Source organism: Nannospalax galili, unplaced genomic scaffold (genome assembly GCF_000622305.1).
Source record: "Nannospalax galili isolate Female #2095 unplaced genomic scaffold, S.galili_v1.0 scaffold63, whole genome shotgun sequence".
Taxonomy (NCBI): domain Eukaryota; kingdom Metazoa; phylum Chordata; class Mammalia; order Rodentia; family Spalacidae; genus Nannospalax; species Nannospalax galili.
In genome coordinates, this window is record NW_008355272.1 from 5,928,291 (window position 1) to 5,936,296 (window position 8,006).

The window sequence follows — 8,006 nt, forward strand, 5'->3', positions numbered from 1 at the left end:
TAATCTTTATATTCTCTTGGTTTTCTAAATCTGTTCAGTATTGTAGAGTATAAATACATTTAAACTTTTTCTGTCTCTTAGATAAGGTGTTTGATTTAGAGATTTCTCTGTGACTGAGAAAGCACTGTGAACTGGACTTTGGCAACTAGACATAGGTGACTATGGTGAGCAAGGATGCCTCCAACTTTGATTTCTTGTCACTTACTACTATGGTAAATATGGTTTCATCCCCACTGGGAGGCTGAGGCAGGAGGATTCTAATGAGTGTAAGGCTATTTTGGACCATATATTAAATAGAGTTCCAGGCTAGCCTGCATGATAGTATGAGGCACTATCTCAAAAACTGAAAAATGGATAAAAGTAAAAACTCTGTCCAAATCTAAAACTTGACAAGGAAATAAAGTATAAATTTGATAATATAATGCTATCTTTCTTTAAAATTATATGTATGCTAAAATTAAAGATATCAACTAAGCAGCTAGCTACTAAAATGAAAGTTCTTGTTTAATTCTAGACAGGTCTATGCTTTACTACCATTAATATGCCTGTTTAACCAAGAGGATGATGCAATTCAGATAGATTAAATCAATTCCCCCAAATCACTTTGCATATTAGAAGCAGAACTTGGACTTGAACCCAAGTCAATTTGCTTATAAGTCAGTTTTCTAAAGCATTTTCCAAACTTGACCCCAGGCAAGAAAATACTTCCTTATTAATAACATTCAGCTTAAGATAATCATCAAGCGTATTACAGACTGCACATATTTGCTTACAAGGAAGGAACTGAAGAGTTACACATAATAAATACTATACCTCTCAAAAATATTGATAGACTTAAAGAGAAGGTGTACTACCCTCTGTATTATTGATGGAATGTTGTTTATTTCTGGTGTGTGTGTATGTGGTACATGCATGAGTGTGTGTATCAGGGGAAGATATCTGTTGTCCTACTCTCTGACTTTCTACCTTATTCCCCTGAAACAGAATCTCTCATTGAACCTATGAGTTGCTATTTCAGAAAGAAGATGAGCCAGCTAGCTCCTGGAATCTGCCTATCTCTGCCCAACAGTGCTAGGGTTACAGGGAACATGGTCATGTCTGATCTTTTCTACCTGGTACTGGGGATCTGAATACTGGTCCTCTTGTATAATAATGAGTACTTTTACCCATGGAGTCATCTTCCCAGCCCTGAATCTTGATTAGTTACACAAGTTAGTGTTAGCTTCCATTTGATCATCTGTAAAATGGGGCTGATACTTACATGGGCAGAATTATTAAGAGCACCACTTTCCTAATATAAAAAATAATGGCATAATATATGATATGTATTTGATGACTGAGAACGCTTATATTTTGCTTCTTTTGAAATGATTCAAGATGTCTGGCTAGTCTCTCCAAAGAAAGACAGCAGGAAAAGTCCTTTGTACACCTAGCACAAGCAAACTTTCAGCAGACATTTGTCCATGAAGGTGAAGCCAGTAAGAAAAAACACTCTAAGCCCCTATGAAAGCTCAGGAGGCAGTTAGTTTCCAAAACTACGCAATTAGCATTCACAATGCACTTACTTCCATAGTTCAGGTTCTCAGGCCCCATTTGCGAGCAAGTCCATGCAGGCAACAAATACAATAAATGATGTCCTGAGTGCTATAGAAAGACTCCATTATCTGTAATCTGCATTGTATGTAATCTACAGGTGTTATGATGTTCAGTGGCCAAATGCTCCCCTGCTTACTTCAGGACATTATTAGCTTCCTAGATAAACAAATCTAGACTTGTAAATGGAAATTATTATGGGACACAAAAGCATAAAAACCCACAAATACTATATTAATAATGATTCCTTTCTGAATATTTACTGGCAGCTGTATGTCCACTGAAAGAGAAACAGTGCCCTAGAAGTGACTTAACTAATGTTGTTTTTGAAGAGAAGTAGGTACTGAGCCATTGTGGCAATATTGCAAATCTACTTTTGAGAATGTAAAGTGTTTAAGTCCCAGAGACTCTTGGATTCAGAAAGGCAAAGGTACTGCTACTCCAACAAGTTCCCTGGTAAATGGTCCTGTGATAGCCTCCTCATTAATATTTCTCAAGTACCCAGTCAGTTTAGCAGACTTCTGGTCTTCAGTTTATTTTTTTCCTATCAACAGACAAACAATTATACACGTGAAGGTAATACACTGAACTTAGAAAATAAAAGTACTTTTTTTTAAAGAAAGAAATACATGTCCTATGATAATACTGCGGTAGTAACTGAGCATCAGGTGGAACTGACACTGGTGTGGTTTGTCCTCAGCATGTTTAACTGGACCGTCCCGTTCCTGTCATTGCTGGCCTGTTTGATTCTGGCCATAGCCACTGTGGCTTTGTACTTTGTCCCACTGCGGTACATCGTTTTAATCTGGGGTAAGTTTGACAGGGGCCTTTTGCTAGCAAGAAATTCCAGGTAAGAAGCAATTACTCATTTTTAAAGTATAACTATAAACTTTGAATGTGTTCTTGTTAAAAAATAAATGAGAGATTAAGGAAAGCATGTGGGGAGGAAAACTCACAGGACCTCCCTGAAAAGATCAGTTCCATGAGTGACTGCATGGGTGTTTATATACCCTGTGCAGAATCACAATCGAATAAAATTGGGATTGGGATTGCCTTTTCCCTTTAGGTTTTCCAAACCATAAATCCCTTTGAAAAATATATTGCTGTGGCCTAGTAACTTTCCAGAAACACTCTAGTTCAAACAGTGAGCGAACACCTGCGTCTTGCCCTTTACATATGGTAGAAGGAGGTCTGGCTGCTGCCAGCCTGTTCCTGACACTTCATCTCGCCTGGAGGAAAGAAATAAGCTAACCTCATACTTAAATCCAGAAGCAATGGGGTGAGGGACGGATGCTCTGTGACTACCTAATCAGTGCCTGAAAGAATAGAAGGCTGGTATTTATCAGAGGAATTGACATGCTTGCATGAGGCATAGCAACTTTAAGAAAGGAAAAAGAAAAATGGTCAGCTTGGAATACACTTCATGACTCCGCATTCAAGCTCACAGCTGGACAAAAGAAGCAGCTTTGTGAGCCTTTATGTCTTTGCTGGGTTGATGTAGATCATGTGCTGTAAGGAGACTCACTTCGCTGATGGGGAGGTCAGCCGCCTTTGTCTTATGACTGTTACTGAATTCTTCACCCTCAGTACGTCCTGTATTCTCTCACACCAAGCTATTGGGAGGAAGTCACAAAGATGAGAGACTTCTGGAATGCATTCATTTGTGAACCACAGGAGAGAGCCTGGAAAGAATATAGGAAAGATACATATAGAACCATCAAGAACCATCTAGAAAAGCCACCAGGTTGAGGGACTGATGGGCTGACCCTGCTCAGGAGGAAAGCCAAAAGTGGACATTCGGAGATGAGAAGAGTGATTGGGGAAAAATGGAATAACTCACTAAAAATAGACAACTAGAAGGGTTTTTGAGAGGGTAGTCTGGTCATTTTCTATGTTGTTATAAGGTAAAGATCTTAAAGAAGGCTTTTTCCATCATGGGAAGTCAAAGGAGAAACATTCTAATTCCTTTTCATGGAGTTTTCACATAATACTTGATCCTCATTCAAGCTTATGTTTTAATTTTGAAACAATGCTAGTTGGCACTTTGGTCTGGAGAAAAGGATAAGACTGAGGGGGCACATTTTGTAAAAATCCCCATTGCCCTCAGTACTTTTTAAACTCAGTATTGCCTATGTAGACTGAATAATCTCATTCTTTCTTCATTTTTTTTCATAAGTATTCATTTTCAAATCCAGTTTCTATCAACATTTATCCCTTAGATCTTAAAATTGCTGTCTGCTCCAAACCAGATGTGATTCATAAGGATAACCCCTTGCCTACTGTCTCGTTCATATTTAAGCTCATGCTAAGTTGAATGCCATGGTCAGCTGTTTAACAGTATGCATACTTGATTATCCTTTATTCTATGAAAAAGGATGATACAGTCCTCGTTGTATTTCCTCAGGGAATTGCCCATGAGCCCTGTGAATACTCAAATCTCCAAATGTTTAGGAGACACAGCATTTGTCTTTAACCTGTGCATACCTCCTCTGTAGTTTTAAAAATATTTTATTTATTATTTTTATTTTATTTGTATGTGTGTATTGCCTACATGTAGGTAAGTGCACCTGTGTTGTGCAATGCCCCCAGAGGACAGAAGAGACTGTCGGATCCCTTGGAACTGGAGTTACGGACACTTGTTAGCTGCCATATGGGTGCTGGGATTCGAACCCAGGTCTTCTGCAAGAACAGCCAGTGTTAACCACTGAGCTCTCTCTCCAGCCCCCCCTACTTTAAATCATCCTAGACTACTACTAATGCATAGTACCACATAAATATATAATAAATAATCCTCATACTCTATTTTTAGAGAATGATAAAGGGGAAAGTCTGTACATGTTGAGCATGCACATAATTTTTGCTGATGTTTTTGATCCATGGCTAGTTGCATACAAGGACGTGACACTCAGATATAGACTACTACCAAGTAGTGCTTCCTTCTCTGATTGTCAACATTGGCAGTCTTCCCCTGTTTTTCTGTTTTCTAAAATTATGTTGACTTCTGATTTGTCGTCCCACATCTTGGTAGCTGTCTTACAACTCTGCATCAACTTAAAGAAACATTTTTCTGCCTGTTTTTCAGTATGTAGGTGGGATTGTTAAATAGCATGGTTATTATATTCTCATAAGCCCAATTCAGTTTTTCATTTTGGTTTTTTTTAATTCTGTCCTCCAGATAATAGTTGATAGCTTATTGATGAGTTTACTAGTTTAGTATAGCTCATGTGATCCACAGCCTTATAATCAATATGTGATCTTTTGTCTCATCTCCTCTCCACATGCAAAACCGTCATTCCATCCTTGAATAAAGTCTAGAATTCTATTACTACTTCATCTTTCCCAATGTGCATTAGTTATTAGCTAATGTAGGCACAGAAAATTCTTTACATTTCTTTGGTGTTATGTCCCCTACAGACTTTCTCACATGGACATGCCTTAAGTTTTTCTTGCTCCTTTTAGCTTTGTTATGATTCAGATGACTTTTCTCATTCTGAAAATTACATGTTCTTTTTTATTGATCTCTAAAACGGATGAATCACTGCCTAAAATTATACGGTTAAATTTTTTTTTCTCAGAAAATTTGAAACAGTGAAGTAAATGCACTAGATTTCCATATTCTATACAGCCCATTCATATTCTTGTAGATGTAATCCAAGTATAGGAATTATTTGACCTAAGCTTTTTGCAGCAAGGAAACAAGACTCACTTAATTTGTATCTCCATTTGTGAACATATCATCTGTCACATGAAAGGTACTCAGAATTTGACTGCAAAATAAGCAAGGCTCTCTGTTCCACTTACCACCCAAAATGTTACACTTGGGGCTTCATGCTACCTGTACATGCAAATGATAAACACTATTAGTCTATTTCTTGTGGTTATGCTCAAGTTACCAAGCATGCAAAGCAGCCACACAGTTTCTCCAAGCAATTCTTTTTCCTACTGGAGGGTCAGCTCCATCGCACTGATCTACAAAGTCTATGACATGGGACCATTCAATGATGGTATCCTTACCAAATATTATCACCCAGGATTCACATCTCACATAACTTTCTTATGTCTTGGCTAGAAATATTTATAGCAGATATCCCCTGCTATAAATCTTTAACCTAAATCTGATTATTCAGGCTAAAGAGTCTTAAAATAGATTTAGTATTTTACTGGATGGAGCCATTACTTCCAAATTTTGGTATGTATGTGTTCATATTGACATCTACAATAACTCTAGTCTCCTGCATTGTTGGGGAATTATAGATAATAAAATACTGTCCCATGTTACTCAACACGGTTCTATCACAAAGTCTGGATACTATATAGAGCTAGTTTTTATTATGAAGATTTCATTATAAGAAATCTAAGGCCAAGAAGGGTTAAGAAGTTAACCTGTAGTCACACAGTTCATATGCTATGAAGCTGGATGGAGGGCCCAGTTGTACCAGCACTGTGACCTTGTTATTGCCTTATTTCCCCCAGGAAGATGATGGAGGAGCCTATGAGGTCCTCTTCATACCTGATCCCACATAATAGATAATATGGTAGAATACCTGAAATAGTCAAGCCTGAGGTACCGTAAAAAACGAGGTATACTTTTAAAGCATGCACTGTGAATGCCTTGTGATTTTTATTCCAAGTTTTTCAATCGTAGATGGTCGCAGTGCATTGTAGACTACTTCTGCCTTTATGGGTGCGTTTGAGCTGCTGTGCAGGTTTATAATCTTCTCAGTGACTAAGAATGCAGTGTTTTGATCGGCTGTGATATTATCCCTGCCTTGCTGTTCATTGTAAAGGCTCCAGATGCGCACACTATATATAATTAACAATAGAAGATACATCTTTTCTCAATACGTCTTTGTCTCCCTTCATCACTTTGCCTTGTCTGTTTTCTTTTGCCAAAAAGCTCATGCTACAATTAAATGTCTTTAGAATAACACAGTGAGAGTATTTTAGTTTAAAGGCACGCTGGGGGAAATTTTAGTTCCAAACACGAAGCTTGCTGTGGGGGTAGAGGGAAGAAAGACAGAGTGCAGCTTTGACTTGAAGGAAAGGGGAGCTTTTGCTGAGATCCTTCCCCAGCCCAACCACCAAGCCACCATTTACTCATGAACAATGGATTGCTCCCATTTGCAAAGCAGATGTAAATCTGACCCCCCAAAGAAAGGACTGGAGGTTGGCATTGTGTCAGGTACAATGCCATGCAGGAAGTCCAGTCCTTAGATTAAAGCAAAGTCATATTTAATGAACAAAGGGAAACATCAAACCTTTGATGTGTTGGGGACTGTTGAACTTGGCTTCTGAGTAGGAGCCATTCAGCGCACAACTAAGCTGAGCATTCATTCAGCATCATTGGGACAGGCGGGCCTTCAGATATGATCCTTGTTAAACAAGCACCCTGTGGCAAAACTTCAGAAGGGCATGTAGTCTTTCTGCTTCTAAAACTCAACATGAAAAAAGGGTTGACATTTGGTGAAAAGACTATAGCTTATGAGATCTGGATACAGGCAGAACAGCTCCAAGAAGCACAGTGGAAGACAAAAGAAGGTGAGAGGAATTCCTGTCCCCAGAGGAAACCACTAGCAGAGTGTGTTCTGGGCATGCCCAGGGCCCAAGGTGAACCACCAAAGAGAAAGAGGCTGCGTGATCTATTGACATCTGGAACGTCGAGCTTTATTCTAATTATCCTTGTCCCCATTTTAAATTAGCGTTTATTCTATTGCTTGGACAAACTCACGTGCCAGTGTGGCGGTCCATAAATGAAGTTAGCAAGTATCGTAAGATAATTTTCCAATAATAACTTTTCACAGTTTCTGCCAGCAACGTGCAATCAACATGTCAAGTTCTGTTCTGCAGGGAGAGAAAAGGATCCTGTGAAAATGAGTTGGAAGTGGAGGGGAAGAGATTGCTGCAGTTTCTTTCTACCAACAAAAACTCCCACCCTCCTCTTCCCACAAGTATATTTGGTCCAGAGCCTCCAAGCAGGAATTTGTTTTGACTAATGGAGGCCTTTCCCCATCAGGGACATTTGTTTCCACAGCAGAGGAGGCTCCTTATCAGCAGGTACCAAAAGAGCCAATCAGTTCCCCAGTTTTATTTAGCGCATGTTTCTGCAGCCTTGCTGCTGGGATTGTAATGGGATTTTCACAGCTGAAGAAGGTAGAGCTCTTCTTCCACAGCATCCCCTCCCTCCTTCAGGAAAAAGCATTTGTGAATAATTCCACATGACAGCAACCTGTGTAAAACTTGAAGTATAGTAATTGTTTTCACACTAATTTTTAGTTGTGAATATCTCCCCTCCTCCACTCAGGCATGTTTTTAAAGATAGATGATAGGTAGGTAGGAAGAGATAAATAGATAGATGATTGATAGGTAGATAGATAGATAGATAGATAGATAGATAGATAGATAGATAGATAGAT

The 8,006-nt window shown here is 38.8% G+C and overlaps 1 protein-coding gene across 2 annotated transcripts in view; it reads left to right on the plus strand.

Annotated features, from left to right (window-relative positions):
- The window catches only part of Mctp2 (multiple C2 and transmembrane domain containing 2), a 235,108-nt gene that overhangs the window by 221,748 nt on the left and 5,354 nt on the right, over positions 1–8,006 (plus strand). For both annotated transcript variants that reach the window (XM_008852341.3, XM_017802990.2), the window contains one exon: positions 2,294–2,403. In XM_008852341.3, the coding sequence (XP_008850563.1) occupies positions 2,294–2,403 (110 nt within the window). The remainder of the gene's footprint in view (positions 1–2,293; positions 2,404–8,006) is intronic.